This window comes from Halichoerus grypus, chromosome 1 (genome assembly GCF_964656455.1).
Source record: "Halichoerus grypus chromosome 1, mHalGry1.hap1.1, whole genome shotgun sequence".
Classification (NCBI taxonomy): Eukaryota; Metazoa; Chordata; class Mammalia; order Carnivora; family Phocidae; genus Halichoerus; species Halichoerus grypus.
This window is the reverse complement of record NC_135712.1, coordinates 192,881,871-192,903,233: the sequence shown is the minus strand read 5'-3', so window position 1 is coordinate 192,903,233 and position 21,363 is coordinate 192,881,871. Positions and strand designations below refer to the sequence as shown.

General features: G+C 38.2%; 1 protein-coding gene across 14 annotated transcripts in view; it reads right to left on the bottom strand.

Annotated features, from left to right (window-relative positions):
- The window catches only part of ERC2 (ELKS/RAB6-interacting/CAST family member 2), a 984,330-nt gene that overhangs the window by 659,066 nt on the left and 303,901 nt on the right, over positions 1-21,363 (bottom strand). For all 14 annotated transcript variants that reach the window (XR_013449531.1, XR_013449532.1, XM_078076915.1 and 11 more), the window contains one exon: positions 5,112-5,267. Coding sequence is in view for 12 of the 14 variants with exons in the window: in XM_078076915.1 (XP_077933041.1) it covers positions 5,112-5,267 (156 nt within the window). In the remaining 2 variants the exon portion in view is untranslated. The remainder of the gene's footprint in view (positions 1-5,111; positions 5,268-21,363) is intronic.

Genomic DNA, 21,363 nt, shown 5'->3' with positions numbered 1-21,363 from the left:
AATTTAATCACAAAGCTTTCAAGAGGCCCTACCAGTCCTAGTCATCTGTTCAGCATCAAAATGGAGGCGCATGCCATTTCACATGGCTATTTAAAATACTTCCTTTCCCTTCAACCTACATGCTTTATCCATTTTAATAATTAATGCAAGCATCATTCCCTTTACATTCCACAACATTGTTTCTATATCAAATTTTCATTGAAACATTTAAAATTACCTATTTCAACATACTTTTATATCTAAAAATGAGTTTGTATACAAGAATTATTATTAGCTGCCTTTATTACCTACTTGGAGCAAATAATTACATATTGAGATTGACACTGATTTGAGGTCATGCCCTATTAATGAAGAGCAATCAAATGCTGAGTCAATTTTATCACCAATGGGTTATAAAAACAATTTTCGACTAAAATTTCCAAAAAAAAAAAGTCAAATGAGAATGTAAATATGTGGGGCGCCTGGGTGGCTCAGTCGTTAAGCGTCTGCCTTCGGCTCAGGTCATGATCTCCAGGTCCTGGGATCGAGCCCCGCATCAGGCTCCCTGCTCAGTGGGGAGTCTGCTTCTCCCTCTCCCTCCACCTTTCCCCACTGCTCCTACTCTCTCTCTCTCTCTCTGTATCTCTCTGTCTCAAATGAATAAATAAAAAATTCTTTAAAAAAAAAAGAGAATGTAAATATGTGTTTATCCAATTTTAGGAGCTTTTTTTTCATGACCAGGTTGAATTTTTTTATCTTTTTTTTTTTTATTTAAAGGTAGTAAACTTCCAAAGAATCATGATAGAACTCATTTTAGATCTCTATTAAGAAGTACTCAGATCGAAGAGCACCTCCAAGCCTCCTGCCTTTGCAAACAGTTATCACTCTGAAGGTGCCTCTCTAAAACACCAGGTAAAAAAGTTCTCTGGGCACTTTTAAAAGCTTTCTACATATTCATTACAAGCAGCAAGAAGAAGTAACAAAATTAGATGCAATTTCAGATCTGGTTCCCAGAGTTCCACTCCCCTCCTTATGCAGCATCTCAGAAGAATTTCTGAAATGTTCTACCAGGACTCTGCGTCTTTATAAACTGTTAAAACAACAGTTTCTAAAGTCAACTACGCCTGCATTCTTTGCTAGTTGGGATCCAAAGTCACTTTCTGATTTCCATTTCTATCACTGCCTCACTAAACCCTTGAGTTTCACAATTATGTTTCCATTTCCCCCAGGTAAGCTTCAGAGCCTCTTTCTTTCCTTTTTTGGAAAACCTGCCATTTCACCTAGACTGGAGTTCTTCCCACTTCCTCCTCTGTGTGGAGTTGGGGTGGGATGGTATTTTTACTTATCCTTCTAGGTTTGCTCAGTCACTGATTTGAGTTTGCATTCTTCACCAGACCTATCATTGCTATTTTGCCAATTTGGTTATTTAGACAAAAAACACTGACTAAACTTAAACTACTTGCATTACTCCAGCCAGAAGTGAACTCCCATCTCATCAAATAATCAGGGTAATTTTTCTAGGACATTTCTTACTTTCCCAACTAAGTGGTCAGTATTGGCTTTGAAGTGAGAAACATTTTGAATATGCACTACTTTTAGAGCCCCTCGGTAGCTAGGTCAGTGTCATGTGCTAAAAACAAGGTTTAGTAAGTCTATGGGAACCACAGGCTCAAAAATCCACCACCGAAAGCTTTATCCACACAACTCTGTGTAAATGAAAGAGTTCAAGAGACTGTAATAATGACACCAAACAATTGTTCTGTCAATGTGTATAATCAACTATTGCAAAAATTAACCCTTCAGGTGTCTGTGATGATGTTGACAAGCAACATATTCATATAAATCTTGTAGAAAAGTTATCCAGGGGCACCTGGGAGGCTCAGTCCATTAAGTGTCTGCCTTTGGCTCAGGTCCTGATCCCAGGGTCCTGAGATCAAGTCCCGCATCCTTGCTCCTTGCTTACCAGGGAACCTGCTTCTCCCTCTGCCTGCCACTCCCCCTGCTTGTTCTCTCTCTCTGTGTCAAATAAATAAAATCTTAAAAAAAAAAAAAGTTATCCAAATAGGCCACAATAGACCATGAGTTATGCTAATAATCCAATTTTAGAGAATATCAATCCATGCCTCTAAAATTTAATAAATTCCATGACAAGTGATTCACCCAACTGCAATCAGTTCACATAGCCTCTGGGATTCCACAAAGCACAAAACACAAGCACTCAGGACTAAATGCTTAGCAATAGCTTATGTCTTAATAGACCTGCTCGACCATACCCACGCTCCCCTCTCAAAGTAGAAATAAGAAAAATAAGCAATTGAAGTAATGATATGAAGTATAAACAATGAATGTTAAGAGTTAATCCAATAAGGGGCGCCTGGGTGGCTCAGTCCTTAAGCGTCTGCCTTCGGCTCAGGTCATGATCCCAGCCTGGCATCAGGCCCCGCATCGGGCTCCCTGCTCCGCAGGAAGCCTGCTTCTCCCTCTTTCTCTCCCCCTGCTTGTGTTCCCTCTCTCGCTGTGTCTCTCTCTGTCAAATAAATAAATAAAATCTTTAAAAAAAAAAAAAAAGAGTTAATCCAATAAGAACATTCTTTCAATGGAGAAAATACAAAAAACTAACTCTTACTAATACTTTTTAACGATCTTTTATCAATCTATAAGGGATTTCTGCATATTATAAAATCTTATTTTTATTTATATTCTTAGAAATCCATTTTCCCCATTAGTCAAGTGAAATATGACATTATTTATTATTATTAATATTATTATTTGGTTATACTTCTTCAATAATAATGGGGATAATTATTAGCTACTTTTTTGAGCCAAGCATTTTAATTACATTATTTCATTTAAGCCTGTGAGTCTCCCTCTAAGGTTTGTGGTGTTGCCCCATTTTATAGAAGAGCAAAGTGGTTGAGTGACATAAGTTACTCCTCAAGATCATGCAACTAGCAAAGGCAGGCTAGAGATCTGCCAGAGTCCACTTTATGTGTCAGCCTACACTCTTTCTGCCTTACTCCATTTCTCTCCTCAAACATCCTTCTGACCTGACCACTTATGGAACCCTTAAAAGTAACCAGATATTAAAAGTTAAAACCAACTCAAGGACCAATGGTCTCTCAGATACCTATGGATAATAAAGGCCTGCTTGCTGAAGACCATATACATGTTTTATTTACCTAAACAAATTTCATGGCATTTTTAGTTGTAAAAGTGCCTTGAACTATCTCCCACTGTTGAATGATAGGATGGGGAGGAAAAATTTAAGCCAAAACAATAATTTTGCCCAGACGTTATGAGTTCACGCTTATCTTCATAGCTTCAATCCCAGAGAGAATGGTCATTGTTTAGTCAACAGGCCACCCTACACTGGGCTTGCTATACCCTAGCTCAACTCTCTGAGAGGAAAGGACTGCAAAAAAGAAACTGGAAGAGAGGGCTGAACAGGGAAGCCCATTCTGCGTTTTGTGGAACTCCTTGAAAGGAAAGGGTTACATTCAAATCCACTAGACATTCTCCTCAGATCTCCCTCCACTCCTTCATCTAAACTTTTTGTCATAATCTCAACATCAACTTACAAATGTAAAGTTGGCAGAAGTAAGCAAAATTTTTGTTTTTCTGTAGAGAAATGCACATACATGCAACACACATACATGGTGAAGTAGATGCTACATATTATTTCCTCTCTATAATTTGCAAATTCTCTGCAATGACTATGCAAATATTTCACAATGATAAAAATCATACCATCATTTAAACATTTTTTGTCTCCACTTCCACTGGTTCTTCATAGAAGTCTGCATTACTCTTAACTCTGCTGCATTTTATAAGGCAATAAACAAAAGTAAAACTTAGAATAAGACCAGGGGTGTTTAAGAGTACATGGTAGAAAAAAGAAAAAAAATTTTAATTGGTGTGGTTATTATTTCAGAAGCAAAACAGTTTAAATCCAGGGATAAATAAAAGCATCTCAAAGTCTCAAAAGACCTACTTGGGGCTATTCATAAATTTAATAATTAAGCATGTATAAAAATAATAGATATTTAGGCGTTCAGTTCATTTGTAGCCCAAAGTTTAATTTTGAAAAGTAACAAACCAAATTCTTTAAAACTGGCAATACCAATATAAATTAATGGAACAGGTTACTATAATTATATTTTATAAATATTGCATAATTATATTTTATAAATATTTACAAATATTTACAAATATTGCAAAATTATATTTTATAAACAGATACCAATAATAATAATAACACTACTGGGTGGCTCAGTCCATTAAGCATCTGCCTTTGGCTCAGGTCGTGATCTTAGAGCCCTGGGATCGAGCCCCTTGTCAGTCTCCCTGCTCAGCAGGGTGTCTGCTTCTCCCTCTCCCTGTGCTACTCCCCCCACTCGTGCTCTCTCTGTCCTCTCTCAAATAAATAAATTCTTTAAAAATAATAATAATATAAAAATAATAACACTATCAATAACAATGCCTGACATTTATTGAATGCTTTCTAGAGATCAGCCAGGGGCTAAGTGCTTTAAATGCATAATTTCTTGGAATTGTCAAAGCAACCCAATGAAGAAGGTACTTTCCTTTCTCCCATGCCTATTTCATGGATGAAAAAACCGAGGCTTAAAGAAGCTGAACAATTTAAGCAAACAGTAGTATTGGAATGCAAAGTCAGTTCTACCTTAAACACTATGCTAAAACCAAAATGTCTTCATACCGTTGAAATCAGTTAAACTGGCTTCCAAGATCAACACCTTTGGAGACAGTCATCTTCTTAGGGATGGGCCAAAATTTGGCAATGATAGAAATGTCACAAAATAGCAATCTTATGAAAACTCGGGAAATTTGGAAGACAGTATTACAAGTAAATGTTAATTCCCAAGACACCAAACTTACTCATTAGAAAATCTTGAACACCTTAATAAGTAGAAATTTGACCAAAGATGTTCCCTGATCTCTTTTTGGAATCTAGGATTCTGAATGAAAAAAATCTTTTGTGTTCTTCTTCATTGTCCATATATTTCATGATATCACATAAAACAGGTTATGTGGGTATTTGGGGAAAGTATGTATGTAAACCGTAACTTTCCAGTCACACTAAGAGTATAAAAGTTTATAACTTTGGATCATACCTTGGTTTTCATGAACTTGGAGTGACTTTTGTAAACCTCTATTTGTTTGATCTCTTCCTCGCGGTCCTCAGTGTTCAGCACACCATTGGCTTTTAACATCTGGATCTCATCCTCCAGATCCCTTATGTTTCGCTCCAATGAAGCGATTTTTGTGTCCTGTTGTTAAAAAAAAATGGTAAAAAAAAAAAAAGAAAGAAAATTGTTTTTTCAGTATCATCAAAACAGAATTCCAGAAAGTAATTTGGGTAGTAAGACATTAACTATGATACAGGCATAACCCTGAGTTCAGAACAACTTATGCTTTTCACTTTTGAGGATCATTTGTGAGATTACTTTTTAAGCTCTCAATAAAGATCATGTGACAATACAATATGGAGAGTTGCCTAGATAGGTTTGTCTATACCTGGTAATCAAATTACCAAAGCAACAGTGACAAAAGTGATCTAAAGTGTTAAAAAACACCATTTAAGTGGGCAAATTTGTAATTTCAGATATAGTTTACCAGCGTACAATTTCTAGTCTACTTGTAAACACAAAAACAGTTTGTTCATGTGTATACTATGTGCCTGGTTTTATAAGGCAAGCTTGGAATTTGACTCTGAGAGACAAGGAAATTAAAATCTACTAATGAGGAAAAGGATTCTCATCTAGAATACAGACATCAATGAAATTAAATAACTGAATCCTGACTTAGTATGACTGATATATTAAATATTGAAAATTTATAGCAACTGGAAATAATATATCACAACGTCATGATTTATTTGGCAAGCAGCTCCCTGCGTGACAAAAAACATTTCTACTTGGCAGGACATTTCTAATCTATTGACTTTCAGAGTTGAAAAAACTAGAAATATTACACTCAAATGTGAGATTGAGAAAAAAAAAACAACCCCAGAGAATTTTTTTAAGGAAATGACAGACTCTACACACAAGATAGAGCATAATAAGAAATGATGCATTAAAAAGAAAAGAAGACAGAGAGCCCTTATAGAGGAAAAAACCTTTCCCCAACCTGAGCTGTTAAACTCCAACCAGTCTTTGGAATAAAATACATTGAAAGCTTGACTGTAAGTTTCCTCCCTGACACCATGTACCTGCCCTTTTATGGTACAGATCCAAAGAGCTGATATCACATTTGTAATTGAATGTTAATAAAAAACAAACCATTAACTCATTTTTTTTTTTTTTTACCAATTCATTTTCAGGAATCTAGAAGACGAAAGAGTTCCAAAAGTAAAGAAAATGGATGGCCTATTCTATTTAGAACTAACTCATAGGAAAAACTTTGCAAACATCTGTCCTGATTTTGTGGCTATTTTCCATTTTAATTTCCTATATTCTATTGTCGATGGCATGTCTCATGGGGCAATACAATAATCATTGCTATTATCACTTAACATTGTCATCTTCATTAAATGGAGGAAAATGAGGAGAAACAACTTCTTATTGAGTGCCACTACGTGTGAACATCCAAGAGCTCCAAGTGTTGAAGACATTTTTATTAATTCTCAGAAAAACCCCAAGAAGAAGAAATAAAAAGATTCTGAAATCTGCAAGATTATTATGGAATGTTATATTCTCTAGCATTTCATTTTCCTTTAAAAATAATATTTATTGTTATTCTTTCCAGTTATAAAAATAATGGCACCTTAAATTCCTAGAAAATGGAGAAAATCACCTCTAATCCTACCATCAAGAGATAACCATCACTCATGTTTTATGTACAGCCAGCTAGTCTTTTTCTATTCTAGATGCAATTTCTAGAAATCCTGTATACTGCCAGTTTGAGTGAAAGGAGTACCACGGACTAAATGTCTACACGCCTCCAAATTTCCTATGTTGAAGCTCTAACCCCTAATGTGAAGGAAATGCAATGGTATTTGGAGATGAGGCCTTTAGGAGGTGATCAGGGTTACATGGGGTCATAAGGATGAAGCCCTCATAAGAAGAAACACTAGAGAGCTTCTTTATTCTCTCTTGCTCCCTGCCATATGAGGACACAGCAAGAAGGTGGCCATCTGCGAGCCCGGAAGAGAGCTCTCACCAGAACCCAACCCCGCTCTCGCCCTGATCTGGGACTTCCAGCCTCCAGAACTGTGAGAAAATACATTTCTGTTCTTTAAGCCACCCAGAAGTGGTATTTTGTTATAGCAGCCTGAGCTGACGAATGTAGGAAGGCATCTTTAGTGACTCTTTTGAGTTCTGAGCTATGAGAACTCTGTAGACAAAAAAAGCAGCAATAATAAAAAAAGGATGCAGAAAAAGAACTTCTAAACATTCATAAGAGCCTTCTTAAATAAATGGCAGTCATTTTAAATCAACATTTTTTTCTGACTATAAAATTAAGACATGCTCACTATAGGATGCCTGGGTGGCTTAGTCGGTTAAGCTGCTGCCTTTGGCTCAGGTCATGATCCCACGACCCTGGGGTCTTGATCCCACTCTTGATCCCTGCTCTGCAGGGATCCTGCTTCTCCCTCTCACTCTGCCTGCAGCTTCCCCTGCTTGTGTGCTCTCTCTCTCTCTGTGTGTGTCAAATAAATAAATAAAATCTAAAAAAAAAAAGAAAAAGAAGACATGCTCACTATAGAAAACTTGAAAAGCTATGTAGATAATTATGACTGTACATTACCCCATCACCCAGATATACCCACTATTAACACTTTTATTTATTCCCATGAAAGCCTTAAGATTATATTATTACTTTAAAACGTAAAAAAAGATAGTTATCAATTAAAACTCTAATCAAGGGGCGCCTGGGTGGCTCAATTGATTAAACGTCTGCCTTCAGCTCAGGTCATGATCTCAGGGTCCTGGGATAGAGCCCCACATCGGGCTCTCTGCTCAGCAGGGAGTCTGCTTCTCCCTGTCACTCTCCCTCTGTACTCTCCCTCTCTCTCTCTCAAATAAATAAATAGAATCTTAAAAAAATAAAATAAAATAAAAATAAAACTCTAATCAATATGACAGAGATTTCCTCTTTTTGAGATACAATCTTTCAGCATTTACAAAGATCTAAGTACAATCTTTACAAAAGTTTAACTGTAAGTTAAGTGTAAAAGGAAAAGCCTACATCTGTGCTATTCTAATACAAAATCTTCTGGGATTTCAGACCCAAGTTTAAAGGAAGCATTTTCATATATATGTATGTATGCACACATATGCATGTATAAAGACATGTGTGTGTGCAACATGCTTTGTGGTCCTCCTGTTTTACACCTTAATTTTTGATACACTTAGAATTTCAGGTCTCAATCACATAGGCGGGGGGTGGGGGGGTAGAGTGTACCCTCAGCTTTCCCCTCAGTCAAATCCTGAGGCTTTAGTTAGCAATGACCACAATCGCCAGCTTCTAACTGGGTTAGAAGGAGCTTTTTACCACACTTTAAAAAATTACATACTGCTAAAGAAAGATCAGAACAAGGTTAAGATAGAAAGTTTTGTAACAAAAAAATTATCTTGACCTATATGCGTCTGAGTTAAAATTTCACCAAATAGTGAAACACATTTTAAAACTAATATTTTTAACTTTTACTAATTTCCTTTAATTAGCCAACTTTTCTTTTTCCTCACCAGCTTTTTTTCCCTTTAGCCACAGGTATCCCAAAATACTAAAAAAAAGAAAGGGTGGGGGCTGTTGTGGAAGTCACTTTAATAATGATCTATTTTTTCCTGTCCTTATTTATGTTTCCGTACTTCAAGAAGTCATGTTTAAAGACAACAGAACTCAGACCTGAAATCTTGAGCATAGAGAAAAGGAGATAGGAGAGTATCATTAAGACCTAGAGAAGAGAACAGATACAAAATACATAGATATATCAGATGGTATACTCAAAATGCTGAGGCAGAGAAAGACGTGAAGAAATCCAAGTATGAAATATAAAGGTAAATAAAATGACTGCCATGGTCACAGCTACTCTACTACCTCAGTTTGAGGAATTCAGGGAGAAGAAATTTCATCTTTTTCTTTTTTTTCAAATCTCTAAAACTAAGATAAATTACTATAAACTTCTATATTTAAGGAGAACTATGGAAGGCAACCACCTCACAGTTCCTAATATGGCTCAATGTGGTATATGGATGCTGCCCTTCAAAACTGAGGCTAACTGCACATCTCAAGAACTCTAAGCACTGATCTAGAGTGAAGACATAATGCTGTAACATCCTAAAAAGTGAAGTTTCAGAAGGGAGAGCAATATTTACTCCCAATCACCAGAGTTTTCTTCATCTGAACATCTCCACATGTTACTTACCACTGATACTTTAAAATAATTTATGTAGTGATTTTCAAGTATTCATTTTGATTATGTTTCACAAATAAGCAAACTCTCAAAGCAATCATTGTGGGCCTTCCTTGGGAGATGGAGAGAGTGAAATACAACATAGAACAGCTTTTCCCAAAATCCACAGAACACAAAAGCTCTGTGAGAAGGGCATCGGAGGGTCAAATAAGTTTGAGAAATGCTTACTGGGGATTCCCTACGCACATTAGCATTAATGGCTCTGGGGAAGTTCTGTAGCAAAGTATTCTATTTAATTTGATTTTTCCCAGTATTATTCCTCTAGAAGTCAATTCTTAAAAAAAAGGGGGGGGGGAATTTAACGGCCACATTTAGCTCAGGGTTATATACTAAAGTGAAAAATCAAAACAGTGATTTGGATTCTTCAAGGGAAAACTTACCATCATTACCCTCCATTTAAAGTAATTAGGTGCTTAAATATCCAGATCACCTTGTTGGCTTCTGTAACTCAAAAGTGGTTTACTGAGAGCCTGCTTTGAGCTCAGAGCAGGGAAAGAACATAGACTCCCATGCTCTCAGAACCTACCACTCCATGTCTCAAGTAACATTTTTCAAATAGTCTTGAGACAGGACAACCATGAAATTGTTTTGCTTTTATACAGTATTTTCATTAAGGACTATAAGAATGTGGGACATAAAGTTTCAGGAGGAAAAAAAACAGCTGAAATGTGTTTGCTCATTCCTTATTGGTTAGAAAAAAAATCTGAATTGAACATCTTTCAAATCATTTCTTTCCACACATTCATAAAATAATACTTGTAAAAATTTTCTTTTTTTTTTATTAAAGATTTTATTTATTTATTTGACAGAGAGAGACACAGCGAGAGAGGGAACACAAGCAGGGGGAGTGGGAGAGGGAGAAGCAGGCTTCCCGCTGAGCAGGAAGCCCGATGTGGGGCTCGATCCCAGGACCCTGGGACCATGACCTGAGCCGAAGGCAGATGCTTAACGACTGAGCCACCCAGGCACCCCAATACTTGTAAAAATTTTATACATCAATTGCAGATCATAACTCCTACTTAAAGATTCATAACCAAGACTATTTTACATTTATCATTCAAAAGACGTAAAATAGGTACTTGACGGGCAATTAATAAATAAACCACTGAAATTGAATCCCTAGCAGCCATCAACCCAATAGGCCCACCTGCTGATTCTTAAACTAGCCGTAAGTATTAGCACAGGTGCTGGACTCAGCAATGAAAATGAAAATCAGATGGGAAGACTGAAATAAGTTTATCTCTGCTTTATCTTTTTTTCTTTTCTTTACTAATTTCTGAGTTTTTCCAGGACATGTCTGCTACAGTTGATAGTAAACTTAGACACAAGGAGTTTTCTCATTCATTCAACAAATATGTACTGAGCATCTATTGGGTACCAGTCACATCGCCCAGGTATGTGAGATACTAGGTAGATCTCAACAAGATTCATGGGCACCCTTCTCTCTCTAACACGGAGTACAATCTAGATCACTGTTACTCCAAGCGTGGTCCATAGAACAGCAGCATTGACATCACCTGAGAGAGTTTTAGAAATGCAGCATCTCAGGCCCCAACCCAGACCTACTGAATCTGAATCTGCATTTTCACAAGGTTCTCAGGTGATGTGGGTGTTTTAAATGACTACAGGTGTCCAGCATACAGGAGGCACAAGATTGACCAGGGCAGAAGAAACCAAGACAATTTTACAAGCCAAGTACATTTAGAAAAATATTAACCTACTCTCAAGAGCTATCCATCTCAGCCTAAGTGTACACCAACCCTGGGAGTAAACTTTCTGGAACATCTTTGCCAGTCCAAATGCCTTTATTACCCTTTTTGTATTTGTTGAACATTATGTTCCCCTTAAACAGCAAAAAAAAAAGATTTCAATTCCTCTCTAGGAACTGTGAACACTGAAATGATGAGTAGGTGGAACATCAAAAAAGCAATTATTGCTGAGTGTCACAATGTGGTTTTTTTTTTTCAAATACAGTAAGAATTACTGGTTTCATTTTAATATCAGGCCAAGAAGAAAATACAAGCAGTCTTTACAGAGCATGGAACTCACCGTGATCACATATCGGTCTACAGACATTGATCAACAAACTTAGGGCCAATTTGGTTTAAGGAAGAAGACGTGATCTAATGTTCAGGAAACATCCCAACCTAATTATATTATACTTTATTTAGAATAAAATTCTAGACTATTATTACTGGATGCCACAGAGGCTCCTAAAGGCTTAACTTTTAAAACTCATCTAGTTGTAGTTGCAAACATAACTGAGCTTCCCTTGGTCTTAGGGTATCTGAGGAACGCCCTTGACTTTGGAAGGGTTTACTGTGTGGGATTAACCGCAGTTTTGTAAGCCCAAGTCAAGCCCTCTAGAAAGAAGTCGGCTTGGGCCTAAAGCATGTTAGAAGGAAAAACTAAAAACAAAAAAATCAGTAACTCAACTTCTTGGGTCTTATCAAACTGTAAAGAGATGGTGACCTAGATGACAAAATGACAGGGGACATGCTGTTTTTTGGTGGTAATATTGGTTTTTTGTTCATACAGTACCTAATTCTTTACAGCAAAATGTACGAGCACAGAATCAGGTCAAATTCAATGCAATTAGGGTGCTTCAATGTTTCTTTCCATGGCTTCATTCGCCTACTTCTGACTCACTCTTCATGAAGCCCATGCCTCAGAAATGCATGCTTCCTGTCATCCTGTCTCTGTGCACACTGCTAATGACCCATGGGCAGAAGATGTGTTTCTTTCTGGACACTATGCAACCACTGAGGTTTTGGTCTCCATATTTGAATTTGTTGTTGTTGTTGTTGCTGTTGCTGTTGTTGTTAATAGACTCAAGTCGGAAGAAAAAAAAGAGAGCTGACGCTAAAACAATCCTCCTGACCCTTCGAGAGTCACAAATCTGGAAGTAAAATGTGGTTCAGGCTTTTATGTCTTTGGGCAAGATGGTGAGTCTGTCTGAAATAAGACCACATTCAAGAGCATGTCATGAAAATTACAAGTGATCTATAATACATGAAAAGTACCTACATGGAGCCGTCTGCACGAGAGTAAAGGGTTGCCATCATTATTATCATCAGCCAACAACAGTATAGTAAGTCCCCACCCATTCCCCAGTTCTGTGAGGTGCACATGTAGAAGACAGTAGCTTCCACTTTTAGTCTACACCGTCTAACTTTGTGAACATGTTCCTAAGGTCGCTAATCCTATAACCTAAGGTTGTTATAAGAATTACATGAGTGAGAAAATGTACACCTTCCAGAATAATAGCCAACACACAGTAGGTGCTCTACAAAGATTACCTTCTTCCCATTTCTAGCTGTAGCATTTATCAATTACTTTTTTATCTGTCTGCTCAGCTTCTTTTCTTTTTGGGAACTACATCGCCCCAATTCCTTGTTGTTTTAGTGGGGTTTTCATGTGTGGCCCTGCTCAGTGGCAAGTACCATGGATTCTCTGGATGTGGATTGATCTGTGGTGATCTCATTATGCCACCGAGGCCAATCAGAGTTCTTTTAGGGGACTCACATAAATTCAGAGGCCTCTCTTTTTCTGAGCCTATGTTTCTCCTTTTCTGAGATTATGAATGATAAGGAAAATATGGGCCTATGGCTGGTTATGGCCTTCTTTGATACCACGATTAAGAATGTGCTTGAGGGGCGCCTGGGTGGCTCAGTCGTTAAGCGTCTGCCTTCAGCTAAGATCATGATCTCAGGGTCCCAGGATCAAGCCCCACATCCGGCTCCTTGCTCCACGGGAAGCCTGCTTCTCCCTCTCCCACTCCCCCTGCTTGTGTTCCCTCTCTCACTGTGTCTCTCTCTGTCAAATAAATAAATAAAATCTTTAAAAAAAAAAAAAAAAAACAATATGCCTGAATGATTGGACCCTTATAACATCATTTGAACAGCTAGGTACAGCTATATCTGAACCATCCACTCCCCTAGAATACCAAAATACAATAGCAGGGTTTCAGCCACTTGCAACCAGAAGAGTATACCACAAAAGTGATAGCATGAAAGGTAACACCAAAATACAATTAGATACAATAGTCTACAAATCTACAAAGAAAGGTCAGAAATGAGTAAGACCACCATAGAAGAGTCAACAAATCTCCAGAAAGCAAAGGAGCCTAATATAGGGTCTAGAGATGGATAAGAACAAGATTATCATAGGGAAGATGAAATTCTTTCCGGCCAGAAATAATAACACATGCAAAGTCAAGAGTACTCAGCATGGCGTCCAGCACATAATATTTAATTAATATAAGTTGAAAGAATAAGATAACAAGTATGAATTATGTATGAAGAGGAGTAAGAAGACAGGACTAATTAAAAAGTATAGATCACTTTTTGTTGCAGAGGAGTTGGAAAAGAAGAAGGGGCTGGATGATAAGCACTCTTCAGAATCAAGCTAGGAGTTTGCATTTGGTTATGACTGGGAATCATTTATAAGCTGGTAAAAAGAAGGCAACAAGATGGCCTTTGGGAAGTTAATAATAAAAATGGAAGCCAAAATGGGAGTTGAGACAGTAGAGATGATAGATCATCAGCCTAGTGGTAAAGGAATTCTCAGACACAGTTAAGAAGAGTATAGAGAAAAACGGCACAGGAATCACCAAAAGGAAGAGCTATAAAATTGATGGAAATCATGAAAAAGTCACAGAAAATTAGAGAGTGAAGTTTCAAGAAAGAAAGTCAGAAAAGGTTTGAGCAGACTTTAAATCCCATAGAATCAGGGTGATGGCTGAGTCACTCAACAACTAGGCCAGCATAGGACAAGAACCAACCAAAACAGACACCACCTAGAGCAATAGAACCAGGTCTGGGAAATCTCTGAAAAGCCAGGGGTTAACTCTTTAGTTGCTGCAGTGGGGGAGCGTAGCCTGGGGATTTGAGATAACCACAGAAGTATTTCAATATTTTAACAAGCAGTGTAGTTGCACCTATGCTTCTCAGCTGACTATCAGCCCTTCATAGAAAGTTGCTTCAATTCATACTGATAGCTTTCTACATTCCCAATGCATGGAAGGGAACACTGGTTAATCCAAAATCATTTCCATGTGCCTGTGAAACACACTAATGCAGAGGCTCCCCAGTGCCAGTCTGTGGACTAGGTGCACCAGATTCATCTAGGGAGTGAATAAAAAGTACCAATGACTTGATGTCACCCAAGGACATTCCCTTTCAGGGTAGAGGTGACACAAAAGTCTGTATTCATTTGTAAACTCCTCAGGGGGGAACAAAGCCACATCAAAAGATTTCTTTTTGGGGGGGGCACCTGGGTGGCTCAGTCACTAAGCGTCTGCCTTAGGCTCAGGACATGATCCCAGTGTCCTGGGATCGAGCCCCACATCGGGCTCCCTGCTCAGCAGGGAGCCTGCTTCTCCCTCTCCCATTCCCCCTGCTTGTGTTCCCTCTCTCGCTGTCTCTCTCTGTCAAATAAATAAATAAAATCTTAAAAAAAAAAAAGATTTCTTTTTTAGACCTATGTTTTCTTCCTCATTTATGTTGAAGATATAAATATATTTGCATAATCTGAATATATAGAAAAGAATACTATAGGACAGAAGCAATGTTTCTCCATTCCAGCATTAAAAATGCACTTAATAACAACAGCTAATGTGTATTGATTACTAATGCAAACACTGTGGTAGAAAATCTCATTTAATCTTCCCTATAACCCTGTGAATTAAGTACTTATTTTACTCATTTTATAGGCCAGGAGACCTATAGAAGGTAAATAACTTGCCAAAGATCTTCCCTTTGTTGAAATAACTTTCTAGGCCCAAGATGGCTCAACTTCTGCTTGGGGTTCCTTGTCAGCAAACCAATACTTAGATAACTTTCATGTCCCTGTAAATGCTCCACTTGACCAGAAATGCAGTGTATCCAGTCAGCCAATTCCCACATGCCAAGCCAACTCTGAGTTCTAATTTCCTTGTTCCTTCTCACCTTAAACAAGTTTGACTACGTGGTCCCAGCCCATCAGATATTTTCTATTCTTTTTTTTTTCCTTATTCTTTATTCTTTATCCTATAAAAGCTTCCTTCCTCCCACCCCATTTTCCAGTTCTCCAAATGAAGACTGCTTCATGAAGCGCTAAAGTTTATTTGTATCACCTACATTGTCTTCTTCAGTCACTTTTTAACACCTTTAATACACTGGAATGGTTCCCTCCACATATAGAAGAGAGGAAGCCACACAGTGGGACCTTGCTGTCTCCAGGAAAACCTCAGGAGAACTGGCTTCAGAGAAGCTGTGCCACCTAGAAGCTCGACTATTTTGATCCTTTCTTCCACACAGTACGATTAGCCTTTAAAGATCACAGAGCAAGGTCAAAAGAAAATAGTGAAGAGGCTGGGGAGAGAGGACAGGGAGGAAGAAATTTCAGAAAGTGCTTCCAGATGAGAGAGTAGCCCATCAGTGTGTGCTGTGTGAAGCCCCGCCCTCCCTAAGGCTGGATCAAAGTCATCTTTCACATACATATAAATACAAAGACAGTTTGAATTCCCAGAGATCCAGAGAAATACTACTTTGCAAAACAGTGATTGCATTTCGAGGAGTAATGAAAAGATGGACATCTCACACCTCTATTCCCTTCCAATGCTCTTTAGGAAAAGATTGGGTGAGGAAGCTCTCTTCACCGGCCTCTAGCAACCTGAACTTGCTCTTCCCATTCCTTTTAAACCATCCCCACAATGCCTTCAACAGCCCTGGTTTGGGGCCTCATTCTTAGGATCTCCAAAACATACCACAAATCCTTCTATGTTCAACCAGTTTGTCTCATGGAAAAAGCAACAGGCAGCGGAGGAATTCAGGCCACCCCAAGTCACCAGCACGGCCTGATGGATGTGGAAACTGGACCGTGCCTTAGGGATGAGGCATGTGACAGCCGGTACACTGTCATTACTGAAACTTGAAAGGGGAAGTTCACATGAGGCCTGTGGTTGACTTCTCAACCCTGCTGGCGGAGGCGCACGCCAATAAGGAAATTGCAATCCCTAAATAAACAATAGGCTGGGAACCTGAGCACCAACAAGGGAGAATGCAGGGGCTGCTGGCTTGGGCAGGGCTGGCCAAAATGGAGCAAACAAAGCAAAGGTTTAAACTTTGAAAGAATGTCATGTCAATTCAGACTCCCCAGGCAGGCCCTTTGAGACTCCAAATTGCCAGTCACCAAGCCTCAAAACTTGGTAGAATTTTTAAAGCAGGACTCTTGGTTCAATCTCTTCATTAGCCAAGTGAGAACAGTGAAAGCCAGAAAAGACAAGTGACTTGCCAAAGGCCCAACAGCCAGAAAGCCAAGTCCCTAGGTCATTTATTATGCCACAGGCCTACTGGGAATTGCTGCTTTTTTCTTGACGGTTTCTCCATTCAAAGATGCTTTTAAAGTCTTTCCACATGCCAGCTCTGTGTGTATTCTGAGCTGAGACTCTGCCTGAAGTAAACTTGTTAAATTCCTTCTCTACCCTTGCTCAAAGGTATTACCTCTTTTTCATAGGTAAAACTCAATTCCAGACTGAAAGGGAGTGGATAGGGGAGCAAAGAATTCTTTGGGCCCTTATTATATACCAGGATTTTCCCATGACTTAATTCATTTTAATATTCTCCACAACCCTATGCAGACTGGTATCATGGTCCCATTTCACAGATGGGAAAGTTGGAGTCAGAGAAGCACTAAGCACCCGAGCCAAATTATCAATTTCCATAAATAATCTAACCTTCTCCTCTTTGGAGGCTTCTCTGTTCAGCAAAAGAAAATCAGGCTAGAAGAAATTGTGCAGCTTTAAGCTTTTCTTAATGAACTTACTGTTGTCTTTCCTAATAATTCCTGATCATTCCTGTGTAATGAATGCACATTATTGAAAACATAAAAATTTGGAAAGAGGAAAAAATACTTTATAATCTACTCATTCAGAATTAGTGTCAACATTTTGGTACATTTTTTCCCCAAGATTTTATTCCACATTGATAAATATATCTTCTTTATATATTAAGAATATTAAGTCTCCAACTACTATAAACCTTAGAAATACATCTCCTGATTAGTTATTTTATAGTTCTGTTTATATTTTTAGTTTTTAAGTAATCAAAGTTATTTATCCTTCCTTTTGAAATATCTTTATTTTTGAATAACAGCTTTACTGATATTAGTACATGTGCCATAAAACTTATCCTTTTAAAGTGTGCTATTCAGTGGTTTGTGCAACTAACACCACTATCTAATTCCACAGTATTTTCACCACCCAAAAGCCCTGTACCCATTACCACTCACTCCTTCTCCTCTCCTCCATCTCCTAAAAACCACTAATCCACTTGCTATTTCTACAGACATACCTATATTAGACATTTAATATAAATGGAATCATTTAGCACAATGTTTTCAAGGTTCACCCAGGTTACAGCATGTACCAGTACTTCATTTCTTTTCATGGCTAAATAACAGTCCACTGTGTGTGCATACCATATTCTGTTTATTCATCTAGAATAATGGACATTTGGATTTCTTTTTAGCTTTTTGGCTATTATTAATAATGGTGTATGAGCATTTGTGTACAGGTTTGTTTTTTCTTTTTTACTTTATTATGTCATGTTAGTCACCATACAATACACCATTGGTTTTTGATGTAGTGATCCACGAAACATTGTTTTCGTATAACACCCAGTGCTCCATGCAGTACGTGCCCTCCTTAATACCCATCACTGGGCTAACCAATACCCCCTCCCCCATCCGCTCTAAAACCCTGTTTGTTTGTCAGAGTCCATAGTCTCTCATGGTTCATCTCTCCCTCCAATTCCCCCTCCCCATTTTCCCTTCCTTCTCCTAATGTCCTCCATGCTATTCCTTATGTTCCACAAATAACTGAAACCATATGGTAATTGACTTTCTCTGCTTGACTTATTTCACTTAGCATAATCTCCTCCAGTCCCATGCATGTTGATGTAAAAGTTGGGTATTCATCCTTTCTGATGGCTGAGTAATATTCCATTGTACATATGGACCACATCTTCTTTATCCATTCATCTGTTGAAGGGCATCTCGGCTCTTTCCACAGTTTGGCTATTGCGGACATGGCTTCTATGAACATTGGGGTGCATAAGGCCCTTCTTTTCACTACATCTGTGTCTTTGGGGTAAATACCCAGTAGTGCAATTGCTGGGTCATACGGTAGCTCTATTTTTAAATTTTTGAGGAACCTCCACACTGTTTTCCAAAGTGGCTATACCAACTTGCATTCCCACCAACAGTGGAAGAGGGTTCCCCTTTCTCCACAACCTCTCCAACATTTGTTGTTTCTCTCCCTGTCCATTTTTGCCATTCTAACTGGGGTAAGGTGATATCTCAGTGTGGTTTTGATTTGGATTTCCCTGATGGCTAATGATGATGAACATTTTTTCATGTGTCTGTTAGCCATTTGTATGTCTTCTTCAGAGAAGTGTCTTTTCATATCTTCTGCCCACTTTTTGACTTGATTATTTGTTTTTTGGGTGTTGAGTTTGAGTTCTTTATAGATCTTGGATACCAGCCCTTTATCTGTAGTGTCATTTGCAAATATCTTCTCCCATTCTGTGGGTTGCCTCTTTGTTTTGTTGACTGTTTCCTTTGCTGTGCAGAAGCTTTTTATCTTGATCAAGTCCCAAAAGTTCATTTTTGCTTTTGTTTCACTAGCTTTTGGAGATGTATCTTGAAAGAAGTTGCTGTGGCCCATGTCAAAGAGGTTACTGCCTATGTTCTCCTCTAGGATTTTGATGGATTCCTGTCTCACATTGAGGTCTTTCAACCACTTTGAGTTTATCTTTGTAAATGGTGTTAGAGAATGGTCGAGTTTCATTCTTCTGCAAGTGGCTGTCCAATTTTCCCAGCACCATTTATTGAAGAGACTGTCTTTTTTCCATTGCATGTTTTTTCCTGCTTTGTCGAAGATTATTTGACCATAGAGTTGAGGGTCCATACCTGGGTTCTCTATTCTGTTCCATTGGTCTATATGTCTGTTTTTGTGCCAGTACCATGCTGTCTTGGTGATCACAGCTTTGTAATATAGCTTGAAATCAGGCAACGTGATGCCCCCAGCTTTGTTTTTCTTTTTCAACATTCCCTTGGCGATTCGGGGTCTTTTCTGATTCCATACAAATTTTAGGATAGTTTGTTCCAGCACTTTGAAAAATGTCATTGGAATTTTGATCGGGATGGCATTGAAGGTATAGATTGCTCTGGGTAGCACAGACATTTTAACAATGTTTATTCTTCCGATCCATGAGCATGGAATATTTTTCCATCTTTTTCTGTCTTCTTCAATTTCTTTCATGAGTGTTTTGTAGTTCCTAGAGTATAGATCCTTTACCTCTTTGGTTAGGTTTATTCCAAGGTATCTTATGGTTTTTGGTGCTATTGTGAATGGAATCATTTCTCTAATTTCTCTTTCTACAGTTGCGTTGTTAGTGTATAAGAAAGCAACGGATTTCTGTGCATTGATTTTGTATCCTGCCACATTACTAAATTGCTGGATGAGTTCTAGTAATTTGGGGGTGGAGTCTTTTGGGTTTTCCACATAAAGTATCATGTCGTCTGCAAAAAGAGAGAGTTTGACTTCTTCTTTGCCAATTTGAATACCTTTTATTTCTTTTTGTTGTCTGATTGCTGTTGCTAGGACTTCTAGTACTATGTTGAACAATGGTGGCGAGAGTGGGCATCCTTGACATGTTCCTGATCTTAAGGGAAAGGCTCTCAGCTTTTCCCCATTGAGGATGATATTCGCTATGGGTTTTTCATAGATGGATTTTATGAACATGAGGAATGTTCCCTCTATCCCAATACTCTGAAGAGTTTTAATCAGGAAAGGATGTTGTATTTTGTCAAATGCTTTTTCTGCAACAATTGAGAGGACCATATGGTTCTTCTCCCTCCTCTTATTAATGTGTTCTATCACATTGATTGATTTGTGAATGTTGAACCACCCTTGCATCCCGGGGACAAATCCCACTTGGTCGTGGTGGATGATCCTTTTAATGTATTGTTGGATCCTATTAGCTAGGATTTTGTTGAGGATTTTGGAATCCATATTCATCAGGGATATCGGTCTGAAATTCTCCTTTTTGATGGGGTCTTTGCCTGGTTTGGGGATTAAGGTAATGCTGGCCTCATAGAATGAGTTTGGAAGTTTTCCTTCTGTTTCTATTTTTTGAAACAGCTTCAGGAGAATAGGTATTATTTCTTCTTTGAATGCTTGGTAGAATTCCCCATGGAATCCATCAGGCCCTGGGCTCTTTTTTGGGGGGAGGTTTTTGATCACTGCTTCAATCTCGTTACTGGTTATTGGCCTATTCAGGTTGTCAATTTCTTCCTGTTTCAGTCTTGGCAGCTTATAGGTTTCCAGAAAGGCCTCCATTTCATCCAGATTGCTCAGTTTATTGGCATATAGTTGTTGATAATAATTCCTAATAATTGTTTCTATTTCCTTGGTGTTAGTCGTGATCTCTCCCCTTTCATTCATAATTTTATTAATTTGGGTCCTTTCTCTTTTCTTTTGGATAAGTCTGGCCAGTGGTTTATCGATCTTATTAATTCTTTCAAAGAACGAACTTCTAGTTTCGTTGATCTGATCTACTGTGTTTCTGGTTTCTAATTCATTGATTTCTGCTCTAATTTTAATTATTTCTCTTCTAATGTGTGGCTTAGGCATCGTTTGTTGCTTTTTCTCTAGTTCTTTAAGGTGTAGAGTTAGTTGGTGAATTCGGGATTTTTCTATTTTTTTGAATGAGGCTTGGATGGCTATGTATTTCCCCCTTAGGACCGCCTTTGCAGTATCCCATAGGTTTTGGACCGATGTGTTTTCGTTCTCCTTGATTTCCATGAATTGTTTAAGTTCTTCTTTGATTTCCTGGTTGACCCAAACATTCTTGAGCAGAGTGGTCTTTAGCTTCCAAGTGTTTGAATTTCTGCCAAATTTTTTC